The sequence below is a fragment of the Ursus maritimus genome, unplaced genomic scaffold (assembly GCF_017311325.1).
Source record: "Ursus maritimus isolate PB19 unplaced genomic scaffold, ASM1731132v1 scaffold_16, whole genome shotgun sequence".
NCBI lineage: Eukaryota > Metazoa > Chordata > Mammalia > Carnivora > Ursidae > Ursus > Ursus maritimus.
The window spans coordinates 23,807,090-23,832,567 of record NW_024424008.1 but is presented as its reverse complement, the minus strand read 5'-3'; the positions used below and the strand labels follow the sequence as shown (position 1 = coordinate 23,832,567).

At 38.3% G+C, this 25,478-nt stretch overlaps 1 protein-coding gene across 1 annotated transcript in view; it reads left to right on the top strand.

Annotated features, from left to right (window-relative positions):
* The window catches only part of ARHGAP42 (Rho GTPase activating protein 42), a 320,488-nt gene that overhangs the window by 240,434 nt on the left and 54,576 nt on the right, over positions 1–25,478 (top strand). The window contains exons 9-12 of the mRNA XM_008688390.2: positions 8,175–8,275; positions 10,133–10,242; positions 18,790–18,868; positions 20,640–20,679. Coding sequence (XP_008686612.1) covers positions 8,175–8,275; positions 10,133–10,242; positions 18,790–18,868; positions 20,640–20,679 — 330 coding nt within the window. The remainder of the gene's footprint in view (positions 1–8,174; positions 8,276–10,132; positions 10,243–18,789; positions 18,869–20,639; positions 20,680–25,478) is intronic.

The window sequence follows — 25,478 nt, the reverse complement described above, 5'->3', positions numbered from 1 at the left end:
ATTCAAAGCCTTTGATTCTTTTGCTTATTTTTTCCAGGGTGTCTTTGTCTATTTCTGATAGTGGAGTGTTGAGTGTCTCCTACTATTAGTGCATTTTTATCTATATGTCTCTTTATTCTGCTGCTATTGGCTTGTATTTCTTGTTGCTCCCCTGTTGGGGGCGTATATTTATAATTAGTCGTATCCACTTGTTGGATACATCCTTTAAGAATAATATAGTGCCCTTTCTGTGTTCTACCTCTAGTCTGTAGTTTAAAATCCAATCTGTCTGATATGAGAATTGCTACCCCAGCTTTCCTTGAGGTCCATTTTATGTGAAGATGGTACTCCATCCCTTTACTTTCAGTCTGAATGTATCTTTGGGTTCACTATGAGTCTCTTAAAGACAGCAAATGGGTGGGTCATTTCTTTTATACAGTCTGCAACCTCTGGCGTTTTTGGAAGGCATTTAAGCCATTCTCATTGAGACTGAATACTGAGAGATATGATTTAATGATGCCATGTTGCCAGTAAAGTCTTTGTTTGTATTCGCTGTGACTTTCTGTTCTGTATCACTCTTGGAGCCTTTTACCTTTATAGAACCCCCTTAATATCTTCTGTAGGGCTGCTTTCGTGGTTATGAAATTGGTTAATGACTGGCGATTCTGTAAGTTCTTTTATTTCTCCATCAATTCTGAATGTATCGGCAGCCTTGCTGGATAAAGGATCCTTGGCTGCATGTTTTCTGAAAGAGTTTCCCAAAATCCTCCCAACCCTTTCTCTCATTCCAGGTCTGTAGACAGATTCAAGTGACGTAATTTTGATACCTTTGCCTTGGTACGTGAGAAATTTCTTTTTTGCCCTGGCCACTTTCAATACTGTATCCTTGAATCTAATATTTGCGAATTGCAGTATGACGTGACGGGCGAGGTTGTCGTGGTTGAGCTTGGGACGGGTCCTTCCTGCCTCTGGACACGAATGCTTGTTTACCTTGCCAGATTAGGAAGTTTTCAGCTACAATTCTTGTTCAAATATCTCTTCTAGACCTCTGTTTTTCTCCATCCGGGATGCTTATGATTATCCCTTATATTACGATCATTTCCTATATTGAATCAGTAATCTCCCCAGAACCTACATTCATGGGCGAGATTTTTTTAAGTCCAACTCTATTTTCTTTTTCTTCTTACTAACCCATCCTCCAATTCGATACGCTCCTCGCCTCATTTGACGGTTGAATCCTTGTTTTGACTGCATCTGGCTCATAGAATTTTTAATATCTGCCAGATTTGCTCTCATTTCCGCCCTTAGAGATTCTATTTCTTACAATATTTAATACTTTTTCAAGTCTACACATCATCTTGACCATTGTTACTCTGAACTACTTCTGATAATTCTGGTTACATCCATAGTCCATTAGTTCTGTGGCAGAGGACAGACTCATTCTTTAACTTGCTGGGGAGATTTCTCCTTCTTCATTCTGATGAGGAAAGGCTGCTGCGGGGTTGTCCAGAACCCAAATTATTGACCAGGATCCAGGCCGCGGCGCCTTGTTTTTAGATCTTAGGATGTGGGCTTGATTTTTCAGCCTGCCTTCTGGGGAGTGGCCTGCCATGTCGATACTCAGGCAACCCTGTTTGGGTAGGGTCTCCATGTCTCCTGAGAGGGGAATGGGATGGGCACCTGTCACGGTGTTTCTAGGCTTTTTGTTCTCTGGCGGCTTCTGGCGTTTGAGAGTCAGGGATAGCCTTTGGCCGACCAGCCTCTGTCACAGAACAGAGGGCACGCGGGCCGGTTTCTACTGATGATCAGGCCACTTTAACTCTGTTGCTGTTGGTTCTGCTCAACCTCGCAGCATCCCGGGATGTGCGCCACACACCCGGTGTCCCAGCCCTCACTCCAGGGCCGGCGCTTTCTGTCCTTGTGTTTCTAACACTGCCAGCTGCCCCTGCGCGCTCCCAGAGCTCCCGGCCTCAGTCTGATCCAGTGAGCATACCAGAGTTCGTGAGGCCTGGGTGGTGCGCCGCTCCCGCTCATGGTCACAGTCTATTTTCTCGTGTGGGTGCAGTCCTCGTCCTCCTGCTCCCCGCAGGTGGTTGCCGCTCCCGCGCCCGAACACGGCGGCTCCTCCCTTCCATTTATCTTCTGATATCTGTGCGTGGTTTCACGGCTCCCCACTTCGTACCTCAATACTCAGCGCAGGAGATGTTCATTTCAGAGATCCAGATGTATCTTCCCGCGTCTCAGGCTGATTCCGTGCACGGTTCAGACTGGTCTGTACCTATCCAGCCGAGTCAGGGGACTGGCTGAAAAAGGGGTCCCTACCTCTGCCATCTTCCCTCCCTAGAGTAGCCATTTTATTACAATTTTGAGTAGAATTCATTAGCATATTTTTCCCAAATTGAAAGTCTATTAATCTTTTTAATATATCAATCTATATATCCAGCATAGTTGTTGAGCTCTTTATTCATTTTAATAGTATTGTGGTAGGAACTTCTGATTTTCTATGTAGACAGATGCCAACACGCTTAGTGATTTTTCTTATTTCAGCACTTTTAGTTCTGTAACCTTGGGGCACACATTGTTGCTTGTGTTTTTGTTGTCTTTCTGTAAAATAAGGATAATAAGTACCCACCTCATAGAGTTCCTGTGAAGATTAATTAGATAAAAAAAGGAAACATCGCTTATAAACATAGTACAGACACATAATAAACAGCCAAAAATATTGTTATCTTATTATTTTGCTGATACTGGCTTAGATTCTCCAAGATAAAATGATCTTCGCCTTCATATACATTTTCCTTCTTCCTGTCATTCCAACGATCTGTTTTCCTCTTTACACAAGAGATAATATGCCTTCATCACAGTTTTAGGGTCATACCAGTTTTCAGTCATGCAATATTTAACTGAAATTTCCTCTTCAGTGTACCTCTTCCCAGAGTCCTCTAATCTCCTGTTTAAATTTATTTTGAGACAATTTTGCAGTTAACTAGGTTAATTTAACTGTTTCTGAATTTCATGTCTTTTCTGTCTTACATTGCTTTCCTCCTTCCCTGCTCTCGCTCTTTCTCTCTTGGAAGTACATCCTCGAAAGTAACTATTTCAGAATGGGTAGATGGGAAAGATGGTTTCTAAATAAATTAATTTTAATATTAGATCATGGTATAGATAAACACTTTGGTTTAGTGTCTTTTAATAATTTAATAATTATGGTATGATACTTTTCATATTACTATGTACTCATTGTAATTATTTTTGTGACTAGATTATACCACATTGGGATCATAATCTTAATTATTCTCATGTTGTAGAACATTTAGGTGGTTCTGAACTTTGGTGAATGTAACTTTGTCATCTTTTGGTCCTTTTCAGAGGAATAGTTTGGAACTAAATCTCCTTCGGCAGTCATAGGCTAAACCAATGATTTTACTACTCACTAACATTAGAATTAAAAATATTTGTTTGGGGGCGCCTGCACACAGTGGTTGCCGTCTGCCTTGGCTCAGGGCGTGATCCTGGCGTTATGGGGATCGAGCCCCACGTCAGGCTTCTCCTGGCTATGAGCCTGCTTCTTCCTCTCCCACTTCTGCTTGTGTTCCTCTCACTGGCTGTCTCTATCTCTGTCTATCAAATAAATTTTAAAAATCATTAAAAAAATATTTGTTTGTGTGTATGTGTGTATTGTGCCCCCACAGTGATTTTTCTGAAAGGTAACTAATCAGTCTTTTTCTTTTCATTTTTAAAATTATTTTTTTCTTTCTCCTTTCTTTTCCATTTCTCTCTTTCATTTTTTTCTTTCCTGTTTGTTCTTCAAGCTTCTTGACCTTTTACCTTTAAGAACACCAAAATAATAAATGTAAGAAGACATAACATTAATAAACTGAATAAATAAAATATTTGTTTTTAATAGGCATGGAATCATCACATTGCAGGCATTCTCAGAAGCTAATCGCAAACTCTGGCTTCTTGAGGCCATGGATGGTAAAGAACCGGTAAGAATATGATACATCCTATAATTTAGGTTTTATTGTTCTAAGTACAAAGTACATCTGAATTTTTTTTATGTCTGTAGTGTATTTGAGAATTTTAGTATAGCAAATCAGAGTAGAGCCTTTACTGTTTTCCTAGTGTTGTCTCACCATTGCCTTAACTTTCTAATTTGTTTCTCAGGGGGAATTCTGATTTAAAATCCTTAAAATTACTAACAAATTACTTATCACTAACTTAGCCTTGCTGCTTGATTATTTTATTCAGTTAATTGAAAGTTCTTACTTTTGTAAGCGCCTGTGTGCTAGGCTTCATGATCAGTGTGATGAGCAAAGGTTTAGGTAAGAATTAATCCTGTGGTCTATCATTGTTTAAAAGTCTCATGTGGTGGGTGCCTGTGTGGCTCAGTCAGTTAAGCATCCAACTCTTGATTTGGCTCAAGTCATTATCAAAGGGTCTTGAGATTGAGCCCCACGCCATCGGGGGCTCTGCACTACGGGAATCTGCTTAAGATTCTTTTCTCCTGGGGTGCTCTGGGCACAGCGTAAGTTGAGCGTTCATCTCCTTCTCGCACTCTTAACTTGGCTCTTCCGCTGTGATCTCGTTCCTTCTCCCACTTCTGCTTGTGTTCCCCTCTCGCTGGCTGTCTCTATCTCAGTTGAATAAATAACAAATCTTTAAAAAAAAAAAGATTCTTTTTCTCCTTCTGCCCCTCCCCAAATAAATACAAATAAATCTTAAAAAAATAAGTCTCATTTGGTAAACTGCCTTGTGGCTTGACATTTTCCTTCCATCCGTATCTCCACTGTTTTAATAGTTATTTCACGGGGGCATGATAATTTACTTAAAATTATTAGGGGAGGCTTATGTAAAAAGGGAATAAATCATTGATCATTGTCTGTTTTCTTTGTGAAGAACACTGCATTTACTGGTTGAAGGTGTGAACACACAAAGAAAATAGGAGGCCCTTGTTCTGTCTTTGAGAACTAACTATCCTTCAGTTGGCAAAGAATCTATGAACAACCTTGTGCAAAGTAACTGTGCAACAACATAGCTATATACAAAGTGTGGTCCCTAGATCTGAGGCCATCCCTCCAACTGCTACCAGTCCACAATAAATGAGTGCAGAAATTTTACATTAAACATTGGAAATTTTATAGCAATTTGGAGAAGTGATTTTATATATCTATTGAGTTTAATAATAAAAAAATTTGGACTCTGCATCTGTTCTTTATAATGTTTATTATGTTTTTATTTTATTATAACTTTTAAAAATATCGCCACTCAAAAATTAAAAATTAAAGCAAAATGATTTGGCACTGTGCCAATACTTGTAAGGTAAGCCTTGACCTAGAACAAATTTAAAGGTGTGACAGATCAGGTACAAGGTTAGGTCATAAGAACAAAACACTAAAGAGATCATTTGAGGAAGGAGTAATCTGGTAAAATCCATCATGAGATCCCTTTTGAAGGAAGGATACATAGTGTGCCTCATGTCAGGTAATAGAATGAGATATATAAATCAGATGAAAGGGTAGAACCTGCTCAGGGCTGGAACAGTCAGGAGGGAAAGTGGAAACAAGGTAGGCTGACAGAGCGCACTTGGGACCAGCTGTAGACTCTGAAATCAAGATACTCCCTTTGTGTATCATTATACCAACATCCCGCTGCTTTCTGTGCAGGGTCATTAACTGATTAGACTCCTTTGTTTTTCAGATTTACACCCTGCCTGCCATTATTAGCAAGAAAGAAGAAAGTAGTTTTAATAATTATTAAAAATTATTATAGGTTTTTTTAATCACAAAAGTATTATGTGATATTAAGAGTTAATTCTGGGAAAACATAATGTTGATCTGACAGTTACAAATTTTAAGATTTTCGCTAGCTGAAGCTTCCTGTCAAAGCCACTATTACTGGTGTTATAGTAAACTTCAAAATTAATTTTTATTTGTTTGATGTTTATTTACTTACAGGTATGTACCTTGCTTTATCCCAGGAAGAGATTTGAACAGTTGGATATTTAGTTTGGATTTTTTTTAAATGTTTTCTCAATGGCAGTAGCAAGTTTTTTATTTTAGTTCCAGTGACAAGACTAAAGACATGAATACTTTGTGCTGGTTTTAGGAGATTGTACTAAGAGTGTGATGTATAAAGACATTGTCATAACGCATGGGATATGTAGGAAAACCTTTGTCTCACTATAGAATTACTGAATCCTAGTATTAAAGCATTGTTAATAAACCCATTTTATGTGTTTTCCATCACATTCTAAATCCTCTTTAACCATCTGCCACCTTCTTTGCCCCTCTTTTTACTCCTTGGTTATTTTAAGGTATTTTCTTTTTATGTACTCTACATGGTCAGATTATATGACATATAAAAATTATTTTGTATATTTGTTTCTAAGGTTATATGTATATCTTTAAAAAGCAATTTCAAGGTTTTAAACTCAGTTACTTTCTCTCATGATGTCTAAATTTATTTTTAAAACAGGATTAATAATAACCCTGACTTTTAAATTGCTAATACAATGCAACTTCTAGAATACACTAATGATAAAAACTAGAAAGCACTCATTTAAAAGTTGTACATATTGAAAGTGTATGAAAAAGCCTATTATTTTAAACTAAATAAAATGCTTCCTAACAATTAATTTCAGAAATTATGAAAAAGAAAAAAACATGATTTAAAATAATACTCTTAATGTTAAAGACATAAAAATTATTTCCAGTTTTTATTCTTTCATTTCTTTATTGCAAATCAAAGAAAGTGATTAGTATAAAATCTTCCATTGTATCTCTAATAGCAGAAATAATAAGCAACAGGTAAGTACCAAATGTTCTTTCTAAACAATTACCTAAAGGGCAATGTATTATATATTTTGTATTTGAGTAGAGTTTGAAATGTGTTTCTTTTTTTTTTTCAATGAAAACTATATTTTATTGAGGATTTACCATGTGACAAGCATCAGGTTTCCCCCTTGTCCATTGTTCTCCATGGTTCCTGACTTCACTCTCTCTAAGACGTTCCTCTCTGTCCATCCTCCAAGGCCACAGACAAAGTGGGTGGATGTGCATGCATTCCCTGGGTAGGCAACTTCATAGCCTTTCTGCTTGGAAGTTTGAAGATCTGGGCTTAGAGGATTCCTACAGTTAATGGCCTTTTAACAGTAAAATTGCCTCAAAAAGTTCTGGTCTACTTCTACTTCTGGTCAATCACATAGTAGAAATCACAACCAACTTCTGTATACATAGTTCTTAGACTTGTTTTCTTCATGTCTCTTTTTCCCAAGTTAATGAAGGGTACCATCAGGACATCTGAAGCAATGGGAACCTTTTCGTTAATACTTTTTTCAATTCTGCTCATCATTTTGACCATCGTTACTCTGAATTCCATTTCTGATAATTTGGTTACATCCATATCCATTATTTCTGTGGCAGAGGCCACAGACTCACTGTCTTTTCTTTGCTGGGGGGGGCTTCTCCTTCTTGTCATTCTGATGAGGAGAAGTTGCGGGGTTGTCCAGAGCCCAAATTATTGACTGGGTCCCAGGCCGTGCCCCTTGTTTTATAGGGATCTTAGGGATGTGGGCTTCTTCTTTAAAGATTTTATTTATTTATTTATCTGGGGGCCTGAAACCACAAGGCAGTCTGCTTCAGGCCTGGAACAGTTCACGGTAGTTTCCAATGTCCCTGGTCACTGGACAGTTTCTTGGAACACAACACTGCTCGCTTGCGGGTGTGTCCCGGGGCGGCTGGCCTCTACCGGTGCTGTCTCCCCATGCAGTTGCCCATGCTGGCTCTTTAGCCGGGCCCCATGCACCAGAGGCAGTGGGCTTGTTGGCTGCTTCGGGCTCCTGCCCCGGACCATGACGTCCCGGGTCAATGGCTCCTGCCTCCCGGCATCTGGCGCTCCTCGATCTCCCCCGGAGGCACACTCTGCCTGGGCGCCAGCTTTGCCACAAACTTTGTGGGCGAGGGGAGAGAGGGAGAGGGCCGATTCCCCAGCACATTCCCAGGTGGCCGGGCCAGGGGGGCCTGGGACGGTGCCCAGCCTGAGACCAGCTCCGCTGGAGGGGCCTCTCACAGTAAATATTCTAAACTAGCATGGCCTGCGGAGACATTCAGTTGTGTATCATAGGATCAAAAACTGTACAGGCATAGTCACAAATCATTTATTAACAATCTGTAATGTTTGTTTCCTTACATCAGGACCACTTGGTTTTACGTGGATTAAACATTATTGTACATATGATAAGGGAAGTAAAACATTTACAATGAGTGTTTCAGAAATGAAATCCAGTGGGAAAATGGTGAGTTTTCTTCTTTTTTTTTTTTTTTTTTAACTGAGCTTGTTAGCTACGTAATGGAAGTAAAAAAGCAAAATAAAATTATATTTGCTTGCTTTTCTAATAAACATTTAAACAATTTTTAAAAATTGAAGAGTCAAAAAAGTTTTCTCTGACTTCAGCGATCTTGATGACTTAAAAAGAGCAGCCAGGATTTTCCTTTACCTTACCACAGAATGTTTATAAACAGTTGAGTTAAATGTAGAGAACATTTAGTACACCACAGAGGTGTCCTTTCATATCCTTGGCACAAAGTTGTTGATGCTGTTGGTTGGCTAGCACCTTAGTAGAGACTCCCAGTGGCTGGACCAGGCTCAAGGACCCTGCATCTTTCCTCCAGTTCACCTCTGTGGGAGGCTGCTTTTTGCCCCTGCATGCCACTTCCTCTTCTACACTGTGTACTGTTTACTACAATCCTGGACAGCATTCAGAAGAAATCAGTTGATGCCCATTTACTCCAAAAGTAAATTGGTCACTGAATGTCTTGCATGGCTAGTGAACAGTATAGAACAAAGTGTATTTTATATTAGAAAGTGCTGCAGAGTACAAAACCTTTACTGTATGTGGTGTATAATCTTTTTGTGAATTATGATATGATATGGCAAGTGACTGAACTTAAGCATTAGGTAATCGTGACCATCATCTAAGAATCCTAAAGATTACGTAGTCCAGCCTTATTTTAACAGATTAGAAAATCAAGGTGGTAGAAAGTAAGTGACTCACCCAGCTAATTTGTGGTATAGATCATAGCAGAGGTAAATGCTGATCTAACTTAGATATATACTCAAATACATCAGCTGAAACTTATTGTGCTTGGGCATTCAATAGAGTCTAATAATTTAATTGGAGAGACATAATACAAGGAGAACATGCCAAAGCAAAAGAAACCTTCAGTTCCTACCATCATGAGAAGTTAATGCCTACTGTGTTCTTTACAGATTTCATAAGAAAAGATGTTGCCTGAAAGTCAGCTTATGTGACAGTCAGTGAGCTGTTAGCAATTAGACCCAAACCAAAGTTCTGTTAATAAATCTATGCTCTTTGTAACCAAAGATAGTAGATTAACCAGACATTAGGTAAATACTCCCCTTACGGTAACTGGTGTCTCAGGTATAGAAGAGAATTCTTATGACTTCAGCTTTTTGTTGGATCCTATCCAGAGTTATAGTTTAGTAGCAGAGCAGCAATTGGTTACGAGCAAAGCAATCATGCAGTGTGTATGATAACAATACATTTATAACAAGTAAATACTGGAAATGCATTATTTTGGTAGCTCTCCTGAGACTTTGAGCCAATTATCATTTAATACTATAAGGCTCTAATGCACAAACACACACGCACATTCGTACACATACTTGCTCACATACACGCACACACACACACACAAATGAACAATACTAATCTCTTAGCGACCTAGGGCATTTTGATGCCAAAACAGCAGTGTCGTATCCTGACAAGCTCTGTATATCTAATTGTGACATTATGGTAACTATGATTTCACACTTTTTCTAAATCTGAAGTCCTAAAGAATGTACATTTTAGTGCAATTTAACATAAGTAAATATGTTTAAGACTACTAGACAGGCATACCACAGAATTCTTTAATTAAAATGTATATGTGATTAATTTATTAACTGCATTATAATTGAGCAGTCACCATTAAGCAAAAAGTCTATATTCAGAGGATAAAATGTAATTATGACCTTTATACATAATCTGTACTTAAAGTTAACATTTTAGTGCAGCAACTTAGTTGGCATATTTATATTTTCCAGTTGCCCTTGTCATCATGTCACTAATGTGTTCTCCCTCTTGTTTCAGAATGGCCTTGTTACTGGTTCGCCAGAAATGTTTAAATTGAAATCTTGTATCCGACGAAAGACAGACTCAATTGACAAACGATTCTGCTTTGACATAGAAGTAGTTGAAAGGTTTGAGGTTTTCTTTTCACTTTATATTTTTTAATAAGTTAAATTATTTGTTTCTATGTTTAGATATAAATATGAAACAGCATACAAATACTTGTTTTTCGATCTTTAAAAGCAATATGCATGTTTATTTCATTTTTTATGCATTTATTCAACAAATATATATTGCATGATGCTTTCAAAAAATAGATCAAAGGATGCTAGCAAAAAGCAACATCACTCAAAGAAGAATTTGGGGAATCAACAACATAAATAACTACATTAGGGGATGTGTGGCGGACTGGAGTTCCCATCATTATGAATGATCCAGACAATATTGCTCATCACTCTTGGATAAGCCTTTTTGTAGACTTTTGACTCCTGGTGGCCTTCCAAGAAGTAATAAGACACAGCTGGAAATGCCAGCTTATTTCCTTCAGCCAGTGAAATTCAGTGCCTGCTCTATGTGGAGCATAGAGATTCTTAGCCACAGGATACCTGGAGAGACGTAAATGTTGTATATGCAAGCTTATAACCTAGTGGGGTGTTTTAGCTCTCCTTTTTTTTTTTCTTGTATCAATATAAGAACAGAAACTAAATAAGAATGGGTATACTTCTTCATCTCTCTTCTATTCCATGATCTATTTTTCTTCTTCTGCATTACTACCATAGTTTTCTGAATATTCTAGCTTTATGTGTGTGCACTATATAAAATGCATACTCTATATACTCATATACTATAGTTTACATATATGTAGTTTGTAACTATATGTAAGGCAACACCCCTGTTTTTTATGCTTTCTAAAAATTGTGTTAAATATTTTGGCCCTGTGTTCTTAGATTTTATGGATCCACTTATTAAGTTTCCCTTTCTTTCCAAAACAAATCCTTCGGGATTTTTGACTGGAGTAGCATTAAAGTTATTAATTAATTCATAGAGACTTAAACTCTCTTTGAAGATTTTTTATTTTTTTATTTATTCTTGAGTATTTTCATTTTATTACGATTTTTTAAAATGTTTTTTTATTATATTATGTTAGTCACTATACAGCACATCCCCAGTTTTCCGATGTAAAGTTCGATGATTCATTAGTTGCATATAACACCCAGTGCACCATGTAATACGTGCCCTCCTTACTACCCATCACCGGTCTATCCCATTCCCCCATCCCCCTCCCCTCTGAAGCCCTCAGTTTGTTTCTCATAGTCCATGGTCTCTCATGCTTCATTCCCCCTTCTGATTACCCCCACCTTAATTATCCCTTTCTTCCCCTACCGATCTTCCTAGTTCTTATGTTCCATACATGAGAGAAATCATATGATAATTGTCTTTCTCTGCTTGACTTATTTCACTTAGCATTATCTCCTCCAGTGCCGTCCATGTTGCAGCAAATGTTGAGAATTTGTTCTTTCTGATAGCTGAGTAATATTCCATTGTATATATGGAAAACAACTTCTTAATCCAGTCATCTATTGAAGGGCATCTCGGTTCCTTCCACGCTTTGACTATTGTGGACAATGCTGCTATGAACATTGGGGTGCGTATGGCCCTTCTCTTCACTACGTCTGTATCTTTGGGGTAAATACCCAGTATTGCAATGGCTGGATCATAGGGTAGCTCCATTTTTAACTTTTTAAGGAACCTCCACACTGTTTTCCAGAGTGGCTGTACCAACTTGCATTCCCACCAACAATGTAGGAGGGATCCCCTTTCTCCACATCCTCTCCAACAATTGTTGTTTCTTGCCGTGTCAATTTTTGCCATTCTAACTGGCATAAGGTGGTATCTTAGTGTGGTTTTGATTTGAATTTCCCTGATGGCTAATGATTTTGAGCATTTTTTCATGTGTCTGTTAGCCATTTGTATGTCTTCATTGGAAAAGTGTCTGTTCATATCTCCTGCCCATTTTTTGACTTTTTTATTTGTTTCTCGTGTATTGAGTTTGAGAAGTACTTTGTAGATCTTGGATACCACTCTTTTACCTGTAGTGTCATTTGCAAATATATTCTCCCATTCCGTGGGCTGCCTCTTAGTTTTTTTGACTGTTTCCTTGGCTGTGGAGAAGATTTTTATCTTGATGAAGTCCCATAAGTTCATTTTATCTTTTGTTTCTCTTGCCTTTGGGGATGTGTCATGAAAAAGGTTGCTTTGGCTGATGTCGTAGAGGTTGCTGCCTATGTTCTCCTCTAGGATTTTGATGGATTCCTGTCTCACATCGAGGTCTTTCATCCATTTGGAGTTTATTTTTGTGTATGGTGTGAGAGAGTGATCAAGTTTCATTCTTTTGCATGTAGCTGTCCAATTTTCCCAGCACCATTTATTGAAGAGACTGTCTTTTTTTCACCGGATGTTTTTTCCTGCTTTATCAAATATTAGTTGCCCAAAGAGCCGAGGGTCCATTTCTGGGTTCTCTATACTGTTCCATTGGTCTATGTGTCTGTTTTTGTGCCAGTACCATGCTGTCTTTGTGATCACAGCTTTGTAGTACAGCTCGAAATCCAGCATTGTGATGCCCCCAGCTTTGTTTTTCCTTTTCAACAGTTCCTTGGAGATTCAGGGCCTTTTCTGTTTCCATACAAATTTAAGGACTATTTGTTCCAGTTCTTTGAACAATGTCCTCGGTATTTTGATCGGGATACCATTGAAAGTGTAGATTGCTCTGGGTAGCATGGACATTTTAACTATGTTAATTCTTCTGATCCATGAGCATGGAATATTTTTCCATCTCTTTGTGTCTTCCTCAATGTCTTTCAAGAGTGATTTATAGTTTCTAGAATATAGATCCTTTACGTATCTGGTTAAGTTAATTCCAAGGTAATGTATGGTTTTTGGTGCTATTGTAAATGGGATGGATTCCCTAATTTCTCTTTCTTCAGTCTCATTATTTGTGTGATGAAATGTAACTGATTTCTGAGCATTGATTCTGTATCCCGCCACATTACTGAATTGCTCTTTAAGTTCTAGTAGATTGGGGGTGGATTCTTTTGGGTTTTCCATGTAGAGTATCATGTCATCTGCAAAGAGAGACATTTTGACTTCTTTGCCGATTTGGATAACTTTGATCCCTTTTTGTCTTCTGATTGCTGTTGCAAGGACTTCTAGTACTATGTTGAATAATAGTGGCGAGAGTGGGCATCCTTGTCGTGTTCCTGATCTTAAGGGAAAGGCTTCCAGCTTATCCCCATTGAGAATAATATTTGCAGTAGGCTTTTCATAGATGGCTTTTATGAGATTGAGAAATGTACCCTCTATCCCTACAATCTGAAGGGTTTTAATCAGGAAAGGATGCTGTATTTTGTCAAATGCTATTTCTGCAACTATTGAGAGAATCATATAATTTCTGAACTTTTCTTTCTGGATAAAATCTATGACACTGATTGATTTGCGAATGTTGAACCACCCTTGCATCCCAGGTATGAATCCCACTTAGTCATGATGGATAATCCTTTTAACGTGCTGTTGGATTCTATTTGCCAGGATCTTGTTGAGGATTTTGGCATCCATATTCATTAGGGAAATCTGTCTGTAATTCTCCTTTATGATGGGGTCTTTGCCTGGTTTGGGGACCAAGGTAATATTGGCCTCATAGAATGACTTTGGTAGTTTTCCTTCTGTTTCTATTTTTTGAAATAGCTTTAGGAAAATAGGTATTATTTCTTCTTTGAATGTTTGGTAGAAATCCCCAGGAAACCATCCGGGCCTGGAGTTTTGTCATTTGGAAGGTTGTTTATCACAGATTCAATCTCTTCATAATTAATTGGCCTACTTAAAAAATCAATTTCTTCCTGTTTCAGTCTTGGTAGTTTATAGGTTTCCGGGAAGGATTCCATCTCTTCCAGATTGCTTAGTTTATTGGCATATAGCTGTTGATAATAGCTGTTGATAAAAGTTTCTAATAATCATTCCAATTTCATTGGTGTTGGTCGTGACCTCTCCTTTTTCATTCATAATTTTATGAATTTGGTCCTTTCTCTATTCTTTTGGATAAGTCTTGCCAGTGATTGTCAATTTCATTGATTCTCTCAAAGAACCAGCTTCTAGTTCTGTTGATCTGCTCTAATGTACTTCTGGTTTCTGATTGATTGATTTCTGCTCTAATTTTGGTCAACTGCTTCCTCGTGTGTGGATTAGGCCTGTCCCTCTGTTGCTGTTCCAGCTTCTTGAGGTGAGAATATAAAAACTGCATTTTAGATTTTTCTATTCTTTTGAGTGAGGCTTGGATGGCTATGTATTTCCCCCTTAGGACTGCCTTTGCAGTATCCCATAGGTTTTGGACCGTTGTGTTTTCATTCTCGTTGGTCTCCATAAAGTGTTTAAGTTGATTTTTGATTTCCTGGTTTATCGAGTCCTTCCTGAGCAGGATGGTTCTTAGTCTCCAAGTGTTTGAGTTTCTTCCAAATTTTTCCTTGTGGTTGAGTTCCAATTTCAGAGCGTTGTGGTCTGAGAATATGCAGGGGATAATTTCAATCTTTTGGTATCGGTTGAGACCTGTTTTGTGTCCCAGAACATGGTCTATTCTTGAGAATGTTCCACGGGCATTAGAATCGAATGAGTATTCTTTGGTTCTGGGGTGTAGTGTTCTATATATATCTATGAGGTCCAACTCGTCGAGTATGGCATTCAAAGCCTTTGATTCTTTGCTTATTTTTTCCAGGGTGTTCTGTCTATTTCTGATAGTGGAGTGTTGAGGTCTCCTACTATTAGTGCATTTTTATCTATATGTCTCTTTATTCTGGTTAAGAGTTGGCTTGTATTTCTTGCTGCTCCCCTGTTGGGGGCGTACATATTTATAATTGTCGTATCCACTTGTTGGATACATCCTTTAAGAATAATATAGTGCCCTTCTGTGTCTCTACCTCTAGTCTGTAGTTTAAAATCCAATCTGTCTGATATGAGAATTGCTACCCCAGCTTTCCTTGAGGTCCATTTGCGTGGAAGATGGTACTCCATCCCTTTACTTTCAGTCTGAATGTATCTTTGGGTTCAATATGAGTCTCTTAAAGACAGCAAATGGGTGGGTCATTTCTTTTTATACAGTCTGCAACCCTCTGGCGTTTTTGGAAGCATTTAAGCCATTCTCATTGAGACTGAATACTGAGAGATATGATTTTAATGATGCCATGTTGCCAGTAAAGTCTTTGTTTGTATTCGCTGTGACTTTCTGTTCTGTATCACTCTTGGAGCCTTTTTACCTTTATAGAACCCCCGTTAATATCTTCTGTAGGGCTGCTTTCGTGGTTATGAAATTGGTTAATGACTGGCGATTCTGTAAGTTCTTTATTTCTCCATCAATTCTGAATGGCAGCCTTGCTGGATAAAGGATCCTTGGCTGCATGTTTTTCTCTGAAAGAGTTCTAAAAATCCCCCCCAACCCTTTCTCTCATTCCAGGTCTGTGTAGACAGATCTGACGTAATTTTGATACCTTTGCCTTGGTACGTGAGAAATTTCTTTGCCCTGGCCACTTTCAATACTGTATCCTTGAATCTAATATTTGCGAATTGCAGTATGACGTGACGTGGCGTAGGGTTGTCGTGGTTGAGCTTGGGACGGGTCCTCTCTGCCTCTTGGACACGAATGTTTGTTTACCTTGCTAGATTAGGGAAGTTTTCAGCTACAATTTGTTCAAATATCTCTTCTAGACCTCTGTTTTTCTCCACCCCCTCGGGGATGCTGATGATTCTGACATTGGATCATTTCATTGAATCAGTAATCTCCCGTAACCTACATTCATGGGCGTAGATTTTTTTAAGTCCAACTTCTATTTTCGCTTTTTCTTCTACTAACCCATCCTCCAATTCGCTGATACGTTCCTCTGCCTCATTTACCCTGGCTGTCAGAGCCTCTAGTTTTGACTGCATCTGGCTCATAGAATTTTTAATATCTGCCAGATTTGCTCTCATTTCCGCCCTTAGAGATTCTATATTCTCATTAACATTTTTAATACTTTTTTCAAGTCTACACATCATCTTGACCATTGTTACTCTGAAATCCATTTCTGATAATTTGGTTACATCCATATCCATTAGTTCTGTGGCAGAGGACACAGACTCATTATCTTTTCTTTGCTGGGGAGATTTCTCCTTCTCTTCATTCTGATGAGGAAAGGTTGCGGGGTTGTCCAGAACCCAAATTATTGACCAGGATCCAGGCCGTGCGCCCTTGTTTTTTAGGGATCTTAGGGATGTGGGCTTCTTGATTTTTCAGCCTGCCTTCTGGGGGAGTGGCCTGCCATGTCGATACTCAGGCAACCCTGTTTGGGTAGGGTCTCCATGTCTCCTGAGAGGGGAATGGGGATGGGCACCCTGTCAGCCGGTGTTTCTAGGCTTTTGTTCTCTGGCGGCTTTCCCTGGCGTTTTCTGAGAGTCAGAGTAGCCTTGGCCGAATCTCAGCCTCTGTCACAGAACAGAGGGCATCGCGGGCCGTTCTCTACTGATGATCAGGCCACTTTAACTCTGTTGCTGTTGGTTCTGCTCAACCCTGCAGCATCCCGGGATGTGCGCCACACACCCGGTGTCCCAGCCCTCACTTCCAGGGCCGGCGCTTCTCTGTCCTTTGTGTTTCTAACACTGCCAGCTGCCCCTGCGCGCTCCCAGAGCTCCCGGTCTCAGTCTGGATCCAGTGAGCATACCAGAGTTCCGTGAGAAGTCTGGTGGTGCGCGCTCCCCGCTCATGGTCACAGTCTATTTTCTCGTGGGTGCAGTCCTCAAGTCCTCCTGCTCCCCCGTGCAGGTGGCTGCCGCTTCCCGGCGCCCGAACACGGCGGCTCCCTCCCCCTTCCATTTATCTTCTGATATCTGTGCGTGGTTTCACGGCTCCCCACTTCGTACCTCAATACTCAGCGCAGGAGATGTTCATTTGTAGAGATCCAGATGTATCTTCCTGCGTCTCAGGCTGATTCCGTGCATGTTCAGACTGGTCTGGTACCTATCCAGCTCGAGTCAGGGGACTGGCTGAAAAAGGGGTCCCCTACTCCTCTGCCATCTTCCCCTAGAGTAGCCATTTTATTACAATTTTGAGTAGAATTCATTAGTATATTTTTCCCAAATTGAAAGTCTATTAATCTTTTTAATATATCAATCTATATCCAGCATAGTTGTTGAGCTCTTTATTCATTTTAATAGTATTGTGGTAGGAACTTCTGGATTTTCTATGTAGACAGATGCCAACACGCTAGTGATTTTTCTTTATTTCAGCACTTTTTAGTTCTGTAACCTTGGGGCACATTGTTAAGTTGTGCTTTGGTTGTCTCTTCTGTAAAATAAGGATAATAAGTACCCACCTCATAGAGTTCCTGTGAAGATTAAATTAGATAAAAAAAGGAAACACGTTTATAACATAGTGCCAGACACATAATAAACAGCCAAAAAATATTGTTATCTTATTATTTTTGTTGATACTGGCTTAGATTCTCCAAGATAAAATGATCTTCGTCTTCATATACATTTTTCCTTTTCCTGTCATTCCAACGATCTGTTTTCCTCTTTACACAAGAGATAATATGCCTTCATCACAGTTTTAGGTCATACCAGTTTTCAGTCATGCAATATTTAACTGAAATTTCCTCTTCAGTGTACCTCTTCCCAGAGTCCTCTAATTTCCTGTTTAAATTTATTTTATGGACAATTTGCAGTTAACTAGGTTAATTTAACTGTTTCTGAATTTCATGTCTTTTTCTGTCTTACATTGCTTTCCTCCTTCCCTTTGCTCGCTCTTTCTCTCTTGAAGTACATCCTCGAGTAACTATTTCAGAATGGGTAGATGGGAAAGATGGTTTTTAAATAAATTAATTTTAATATTGTGATCATGGTATAGATAAACACTTTGGTTTAGTGTCTTTTTAATAATTTACTAATTATGGTATGATACTTTTCATATTACTATGTACTCATTGTAATTATTTTTGGTGACTAGATTATACCACATTGGGATCATAATCTTAATTATTCTCATGTTGTAGAACATTTAGGTGGTTCTGAACTTTGGTGAATGTAACTTTGTCATCTTTTTTGGTCCTTTCAGAGGAATAGTTTGGAACTAACCTCCTTCAGGCAGTCATAGCTAAACCAATGATTTTACTACCTACGAACATTAGAATTAAAAAATATTTGTTTGGGGGCGCCTGGGTGACACAGTGGTTAAGCGTCTGCCTTGGCTCAGGGCGTGATCCTGGCGTTATGGGATCGAGCCCCACGTCAGGCTTCTCCGCTATGAGCCTGCTTCTTCCTCTCCCACTCCCCCTGCTTGTGTTCCCTCTCTCACTGGCTGTCTCTATCTCTGTCTAATAAATAAATTTTAAAAAAATCATTAAAAAAATATTTGTTTGTGTGTGTATGTGTGTATTGTGCCCCCACAGTGATTTTTCTGAAAGGTAACTATTAATCAGTCTTTTTCTTTTCATTTTTTAAAATTATTTTTTCTTCTCCTTTCTTTTTCCATTTCTCTCTTTTCATTTTTTTCTTTCCTGCTTGTTCTTCAAGTTTGACCTTTACCTTTAAGAACACCAAAAATAATAAATGTGTGAAGACATAACATTAATAAACTGAATAAATAAAATATTTGTTTTTAATAGGCATGGAATCATCACATTGCAGGCATTCTCAGAAGCTAATCGCAAACTCTGGCTTGAGGCCATGGATGGTAAAGAACCGGTAAGAATATGATACATCCTATAATTTAGGTTTTATTGTTCTAAGTACAAAGTACATCTGAATTTTTTTTTTATGTCTGTAGTGTATTTGAGAATTTTAGTATAGCAAATCAGAGTAGAGCCTTTTACTGTTTTCCTAGTGTTGTCTCACTCATTGCCTTAACTTTCTAATTTGTTTCTCAGGGGGAATTCCTGATTTAAAATCCTAAAATTACTAACAAATTACTTATCACTAACTTAGCCTTGCTGCTTGGATTATTTTATTCAGTTAATTGAGTTCTTACTCTTTGCAAGGCCTGTGCTAGGCTTCATGATCAGTGTGATGAGCAAAGGTTTAGGGTAAGAATTAATCCTGTGGTCTATATCATTGTTTAAAAGTCTCATGTGGTGGGGTGCCTGTGTGGCTCAGTCAGTTAAGCATCCAACTCTTGATTTTGGCTCAAGTCATTATCAAAGGGTCTTGAGATTGAGCCCCACGTCATCGGGCTCTGCACTCAGCGGGGAATCTGCTTAAGATTCTTTCTCTCCTGGGGTGCCTGGGTGGCACAGCGGTTGAGCGTCTGCCTTCGGCTCAGGGCGTGATCCTGGCGTTATGGGATCGAGCCCCACATCGGGCTCCTCCGCTGTGATCCTGCTTCTTCCTCTCCCACTCCCCTGCTTGTGTTCCCTCTCTCGCTGGCTGTCTCTATCTCAGTTGAATAAATAAATAAAATCTTTAAAAAAAAAAAAAAGATTCTTTTTCTCCTTCTGCCCCTCCCCCCCAAATAAATAAATAAATCTTTAAAAAAATAAGTCTCATTTGGTAAAACTGCCTTGTGGCTTGACATTTTCCCTTCCATCCGTATCTCCACTGTTTTAATAGTTATTTCAATGTGGGCATGATAATTTACTTAAAATTATTAGGGAGGCTTATGTAAAAAAGGGAATAAATCATTGATCATTGTCTGTTTTCTTTGTGAAGAACACTGCATTTAATGGTTGAAGGTGTGAACACACAAAGAAAATAGGAGGCCCTGTTCTGTCTCTTGAGAACTAACTATCCTTCAGTTGGCAAAGAATCTATGAACAACCTTGTGCAAAGTAACTGTGCAACAACATAGCTATATAAAGTGTGGTCCCTAGACTTTGAGGCCATCCCTCCAACTGCTACCAGTCCACAATAAAATGAGTGCAGAAATTATGATTAAACATCTGGAAAATTTTATAGCAATTTGGAGAAGTGATTTTATATCTATTGAGTTTAATAATAAAAAATTTGGACTCTGCATCTGTTCTTTATAATGTTTATTATGTTTTATTTTATTATAACTTTTAAAAATATCAGCTAATTAAAAATTAAAAATTAAAGCAAAATGATTTGGCACTGTGCCACTAATACTTGTAAGGTAAGCCTTGACCTAGAACAAATTTAGGTGTGACAGATCAGGTACAAGTTAGGTCATGTTGAGAACAAAACACTAAAGAGATCATTTGAGGAAGGAGTAATCTGGTAAAATCCATCATGAGATCCCTTTTGAAGGAAGGATACATAGTGTGCCTCATGTCAGGTAATAGAATGAGATATATAAATCAGATGAAAGGGGTAGAACCTTGCTCAGGGCTGGAACAGTCGTGAGGGAAAGAAGTGGGAAACAAGGTAGGTTGACAGAGTAAGAATTTGGACCAGTTGTAGGATCTTGAAATCAAGATACTCCCTTTGTGTATCATTATACCAACATCCCGCTGCTTTCTGTGCAGGGTCATTAACTGATTAGACTTCCTTTGTTTTTCAGATTTACACCCTGCCTGCCATTATTAGCAAGAAAGAAGAAAGTAAGTTTTAATAATTATTTAAAATTTTATTACAGGTTTTTTTAATCACAAAAGTATTATGTGATATTAAGAGTTAATTCTGGGAAAACATAATGTTGATCTGACAGTTAAGCAAATTTAAGATTTTCGTTTAAAGAAGCTTCTCAAGTCAAAGCCACTAGCTACTGGTGTTATAGTAACCAAAATTAATTTTTATTTGTTTGATGTTTATTTACTTACAGGTATGTACCTTGCTTTATCCCAGGAAGAGATTTGAACAGTTGATATTTAGTTTGATTTTTTAAATGTTTTCAATGGCAGTAGCAAGTTTCTTTATTTTAGTTCCAGTGACAAGACTAAAGACATGAATACTTTGTGCTGGTTTTAGGAGATTGTACTCAAGAGTGTGATGTATAAAGACATTGTCATAACGCATGGGATATGTAGGAAAACCTTTTGTCTCACTATAGAATTACTGAATCCTAGTATTAAAGCATTGTTAATAAACCCATTTTATGTGTTTTCCATCACATTCTAAATCCTCTTTAACCATCTGCCACCTTCTTGCCCCCTTTTACCCTTGGTTATTTTAAGGTATTTTCTTTTTTATGTACTCTACATGGTCAGATTATATGACATATAAAAATTATTTTGTATATTTGTTTCTAAGGTTATATGTATATCTTAAAAAGCAATTTCAAGGTTTTTTTAAACTCAGTTACTTTCTCTCATGATGTCTAAATTTATTTTTAAAACAGGATTAATAATAACCCTGACTTTTAAATTGCTAATACAATGCAACTTAGAATACACTAATGATAAAAACTAGGAAAGCACTCATTTAAAAGTTGTACATATTGAGTGTATGAAAAAGCCTATTATTTTAAACTAAATAAAATGCTTCCTAACAATTAATTTCAGAAATTATGAAAAGAAAAAACATGATTTAAAATACTCTTAATGTTAAAGACATAAAAAATTATTTCCAGTTTTTATTCTTTCATTTCTTTATTGCAAATCAAAGAAAGTGATTAGTATAAAATCTTCCATTGTATCTAATAGCAGAAATAATAAGCAACAGGTAAGTACCAAATGTTCTTTCTAAACAATTACCTAAAGGGCAATGTATTATATATTTTGCATTTGAGTAGAGTTTGAAATGTGTTTCTTTTTTTTTTTTCAATGAAAACTATATTTTATTGAGGATTTACCATGTGACAAGCATCAGGTTTCCCCCTTGTCCATTGTTCTCCATGGTTCCTGACTTCACTCTCTAAGACGTTCCTCTCTGTCCATTATCCTCCAAGGCCACAGACAAAGTGGGTGTGGATGTGCATGCATTCCCTGGGGTAGGCAACTTTCATAGCCTTTCTGCTTGGAAGTTTGAAGACCTGGGCTTAGAGGATTCCTACAGTTAATGGCCTTTTTAACAGTAAAATTGCCTCAAAAAGTTCTGGTCTACTTACTTCTGGTCAATTCCACATAGTAGAAATCACAACCCAACTTCTGTGCTGGACATAGTTCTTAGACTTGTTTTCATGTCTCTTTTTCCCAAGTTAATGAAGGGTACCATCAGGACATCTGAAGCAATGGGCTTGAGTTGGGCAGCAGAAGCCTATCTCCCACTATTTCCAGGGCAGGAGCAGTTGACTTTTCCACCTATGTGAGCTCTCAAATTTCTAGGCTCTTTCTATTCCCTTCCATCCCTACTCTTTTTTTTTTTTTAATTTATAATGATTTTTTATTATATTATGTTAGTCACCATACAGTACATCCCCGGTTTCCGATGTAAGGCTTGATGATTCATTAGTTGTGTATAACACCCAGTGCACCATGCAATACGTGCCTTCCTTACTACCCATCACCGGTCTATCCCATTCCCCCATCCCCCTCCCCTCTGTGGCCCTCAGTTTGTTTCATAGTCCATAGTCTCCCATGTTTCATTCCCCCTTCTGATTACCCCCCCTTTCTTTATCCTTTTCTTCCCCTACTGATCATCCTAGTTCTTGTGTTCCATAGATGAGAGAAATCATATGATAGTTGTCTTTCTCTGCTTGACTTATTTCACTTAGCATTATCTCCTCCAGTGCCGTCCATGTTGCAGCAAATGTTGAGAACTCGTTCTTTCTGATAGCTGAGTAATATTCCATTGTATATATGGACCACAACTTCTTAATCCAGTCATCTGTTGAAGGGCATCTCGGCTCCTTCCACGATTTAGCTATTGTGGACATTGCTGCTATGAACATTGGGGTGCATATGGCCCTTCTCTTCACTACGTCTGTATCTTTGGGGTAAACACCCAGTAGTGCAATGGCTGGATCATAGGGTAGCTCAATTTTTAACTTTTTAAGGGACCTCCACACTGTTTTCCAGAGTGGCTGTACCAACTTGCATTCCCACCAACAATGTAGGAGGGATCCCCTTTCCCCACATCCTCTCCAACAATTGTTGTTTCTTGCCTTGTCTATTTTTGCCATTCTAACTGGCGTAAGGGGGTATCTCAGTGTGGTTTTGATTTGAATTTCCTTGATGGCTAATGATTTTGAACATTTTTTCATGTGTCTGTTAGCCATTTCTATGTCTTCATTGGAAAAGTGTCTGTGCATATCTTCTGCCCATTTTTTGATTTGTTTATTTGTTTCTCGTGTATTGAGTTTGAGAAGTTCTTTGTAGATCTTGGATACCAGTCCTTTATCTGTAGTGTCATTTGCAAATATATTCTCCCATTCCGTGGGCTGCCTCTTAGTTTTTCTGACTGTTTCCTTGGCTGTGCAGAAACTTTTAATCTTGATGAAGTCCCATAAATTCATTTTATCTTTTGTTTCTCTTGCCTTTGGGGATGTGTCATGAAAAAGGTTGCTTTGGCCGATGTCGTAGAGGTTGTTGCCTATGTTCTCCTCTAGAATTTTGATGGATTCCTGTCTCACATCGAGGTCTTTCATCCATTTGGAGTTTATTTTTGTGTATGGTGTGAGATAGTGGTCAAGTTTCATTCTCTTGCATGTAGCTGTCCAATTTTCCCAGCACCATTTATTGAAGAGACTGTCTTTTTCCCACCGGATGTTTTTTCCTGCTTTATCAAATATTAGTTGCCCAAAGAGCCGAGGGTCCATTTCTGGGCTCTCTATTCTGTTCCATTGGTCTATGTGTCTGTTTTTGTGCCAGTACCATGCTGTCTTTGTGATCACAGCTTTGTAGTACAGCTCGAAATCCGGCATTGTGATGCCCCCAGCTTTGTTTTTCCTTTTCAACAGTTCCTTGGAGATTCGGGGCCTTTTCTGTTTCCATACAAATTTAAGGACTGTTTGTTCCAGTTCTTTGAAAAATGTCCTTGGTATTTTGATCGGGATAGCATTGAAAGTGTAGATTGCTCTGGGTAGCATGGACATTTTAACTATGTTAATTCTTCCGATTCATGAGCATGGAATATCTTTCCATCTTTTTATGTCTTCCTCAATGTCTTTCAAGAGTGATTTATAGTTTCTAGAATATAGGTCCTTTACGTCTCTGGTTAAGTTAATTCCAAGGTAACGTATGGTTTTTGGTGCTATTGTAAATGGGATGGATTCCCTAATTTCTCTTTCTTCGGTCTCGTTATTCGTGTATAGAAATGCAACTGATTTCTGAGCATTTATTTTGTATCCTGCCACGTTACTGAATTGCTCTATAACTTCTAATAGTTTGGGAGTGGCTTCTTTTGGGTTTTCCATATAGAGTATCATGTCATCTGCAAAGAGAGACATTTTGACTTCTTCTTTGCCAATTTGAATACCTTTGATCCCTTTTTGTCGTCTGATTGCTGTTGCAAGGACTTCTAGTACTATGTTGAATAATAGTGGCGAGAGTGGGCATCCTTGTCGTGTTCCTGATCTTAAGGGAAAGGCTTCCAGCTTTTCCCCATTGAGAATAATATTTGCAGTAGGCTTTTCATAGATGGCTTTTATGAGATTGAGAAATGTACCTTCTATTCCTACACTCTGAAGGGTTTTAATCAGGAAAGGATGCTGTATTTTGTCAAATGCTTTTTCGGCATCGATTGAGAGGATCATATGGTTCCTGAGTCTTTTCTTGTTGATATGATGTATCACGCTGATTGATTTGCGAATATTGAACCACGCTTGCATCCCAGGTATGAATCCCACTTGATCGTGATGGATAATCCTTTTAATGTACTGTTGGATTCTATTAGCAAGTATCTTGTTGAGGATTTTGGCGTCCATATTCATTAGGGAAATCGGTCTGTAATTCTCCTTTTTGAGGGGGTCTTTGCCTGGTTTGGGGATCAAGGTAATATTGGCCTCATAGAATGAGTTTGGTAGCTTTCCTTCTGTTTCTATTTTTTGAAATAGCTTTAGGAGAATAGGTATTATTTCTTCTTTGAATGTTTGGTAGAATTCCCCAGGAAAACCGTCCGGGCCTGGAGTTTTGTTATTTGGAAGGTTGTTTATCACTGACTCAATTTCTTCATAATTAATTGGCCTGTTTAAGGAATCAATTTCTTCCGGTTTCAATCTTGGTAGTTTATAGGTTTCCAGGAAGGATTCCATCTCTTCCAGATTGCTTAGTTTATTGGCATATAGCTGTTGATAAAAATTTCTAATAATCCTTCCAATTTCAATGGTGTTCGTCGTGACCTCTCCTTTTTCATTCATAATTTTAATAATCTGGGTCCTTTCTCTTTTCTTTTGGATAAGTCTTGCCAGTGGTCTGTCAATTTTATTGATTCTCTCAAAGAACCAGCTTCTAGTCCTGTTGATCTGCTCTACTGTACTTCTGGTTTCTGCTTGATTGATTTCAGCTCTAATTTTGGTCAACTG